Source organism: Penaeus japonicus, unplaced genomic scaffold (genome assembly GCF_977035675.1).
Source record: "Penaeus japonicus unplaced genomic scaffold, GWHDUDI00000001_assembly GWHDUDI00000039, whole genome shotgun sequence".
Taxonomy (NCBI): Eukaryota; Metazoa; Arthropoda; class Malacostraca; order Decapoda; family Penaeidae; genus Penaeus; species Penaeus japonicus.
This window is the reverse complement of record NW_028234441.1, coordinates 4,760,707-4,763,206: the sequence shown is the minus strand read 5'-3', so window position 1 is coordinate 4,763,206 and position 2,500 is coordinate 4,760,707. Positions and strand designations below refer to the sequence as shown.

The 2,500-nt window shown below is 30.8% G+C and overlaps 1 protein-coding gene across 1 annotated transcript in view; it reads right to left on the bottom strand.

The window, feature by feature from the left end:
• LOC122256307 (transient receptor potential-gamma protein) overlaps positions 1-2,500 on the bottom strand; it is a gene marked incomplete in the record, with an annotated part of 481,956 nt that overhangs the window by 72,550 nt on the left and 406,906 nt on the right. Inside the window, 1 exon segment of the mRNA XM_086533518.1 lies at positions 2,215-2,354. Within this exon segment, the coding sequence (XP_086389644.1) occupies positions 2,215-2,354 (140 nt within the window).

Below are 2,500 nucleotides of genomic sequence, written 5' to 3'. Positions count from 1 at the left end.
AAAAGGTCGGGAACAGGTCAGGTCCTCCGGGTTCATCCACAAGAGGCAGTTATTTTTGTGAAAGACAACGGTTTATTTGAATTACATCCACAAAGAGAAGGAGAAAGAAATAATTTTGAATGAGTAACAGTTATAGGAAATTTTGAATTAAAAAGATATGGTCTTAATAAATAAGTGAAAGCTATATCCAAAGATACATGGAATTTAAAATCAATAATGATAATAATAATAATGATGATGATAAAAGATATGGCAAACAAAAAGACCCAAATACTTCTTGTACGAACATTTGTGGAATTAGAAGGAATAGAGAAAAGACCAAAGGAATAAGAAAGATGTAGAAACATATATAAACGAATGATAGATAAATGTGTGTGCGTGTGTGTGTGTGTGTGTGTGTGTACACGTGCATGCGTATGTGTTGCAATTATCATGATGTCGATAGTGATGATAAAATAACCCATATCAAGAAAGTTTATAATAAGAACATTGATGTAGCAGTAAATGTCAATGATACAACTGCTACAACCACCACTACTACTAATCCTAAAATGATAATGATGATAATGATGATCATAATGATAGTAATAGATTATCATAATACCGGTACTATCTCTGCTACGAATGATGACGGTAACAATGATTATGATAATGATGATTATAAGCATGCAACTAATACCGATAACATTAGCATATTAATAATGGTAATAATGATGATGATGTTGATAATAATGGTTATGGCAATAATGATAATAATAATAATAATAATGATAATGATGATGATGATGATAATGACAATAATAATGATAATGATAAAGTTAATGATCATAACAGAAATGGTAATTACAATAATGATAATAGTAAATATGGTAGCTATAATGGTAATAATCTTAATAATAACAATAAAGATGATGAAATAATGATGACAATAATAATAATGATAATAATAATGATAATGATAATAATGATGATAATGCTAATAATAATAATAACAACAGTAATAATAATAATGATGATGATAATAATAACAGTGATAACGACGATGGTTATGAAAATAATATCAATAATGATAATGTTAATATTGTTAATAATAATGTTAATAGTGCTAGCAGTTATATTATTGATAAAAATGATAATTATACTAATTATAAGGATGATGATGTTCATAATGATAGTAATTATAGAATCGCAAAGATGATGATAGGAAGAGCATATATTAAATGATAATAACAATAATGATAATATACATAATAGTGACAATAATAATGATTATGTTAATGAACATGATGATGATGATGATTATGACAGTGATGATGATAATAATAGTGATATCAATAGGAATGATGATAATAACGAGGATGATAATAGCAAAAATGATACTAATGATAGAGACGATGAAGATAATGCTATACATGAATATGAATATAAACAACATTGGCAATGCATGTGTGTTCATAATGTAGGTGTGGACTATGATTGAGCGACAGATGTGGAAGAAGTTACTGAATGTACTCTCTTAAGATCATATTGTCACTTACAACATAAAATCTCGAATAATTCTGAAAAAAAGAAAAGCTAAAGTAACTGACAGAAAAGGAGATGCCTTTGTTGTTTTATATAATACATACACTCACTCTCCCCCCCCCCTCTCTCTTTCTCTTTATCTCTCTCTCTCTCTCTTTTATCTCTTTCTCTCTCTTTATCTCTCTCTCTCTCTCTCTCTCTCTCTCTCTCTCTCTCTCTCTCTCTCTCTCTCTCTCTCTCTCCCCTTCTCTAAATTCTCTCTCTCTCACAAATACACACAACACACACATACATACATACAAACAAACACACATCGTAATAATTTCTTAATGTCTATTTCACATGATTTTATACTTTTTTTCAGCTCATTGATTCTTTTCTGAAGTCAAATTAGCCTACATATATTTCTGTACATATTTAAGTCATTCTAACTATATATTTTTCTTTATATACATACATACATATATATATATATATATATATATATATATATATATATATATATATATATATACATACATACATATATATATATATATATATATATATATATATATATATATATATATATATATAATATATATATATTATATATATATATATTTGTCCATAAACGCCGACCAACCTAAGCAAAGTTCATCTTAAAAGAGCTTATGGATACTCGTTGGCGAGAGAGGCGCAGCTCCGTACCTGATAATAGGCGACTATTCTGAGCGCTATGGTGGCCACGTAGAGGGCGTTCGTGATGAAGTCGATGACGTTCCACATGTCGCCCACATACTCCCGCAGCCCCACGTCCCACAGCTGCTTGATCTCCGACCATATCAGCCCTGCGGGGAATCAAGCGTCAGCGTCAACAGGGAAGCCTGGCAGAAATCCTACCGCGTTCGATAAGGAAGTGGGAGACTATTGGCGCGGCGTTCCTGAGCTGACAGATTCTGTGTCATGCTCCAAAGTGAAGTGCTCAGCGCTCGTC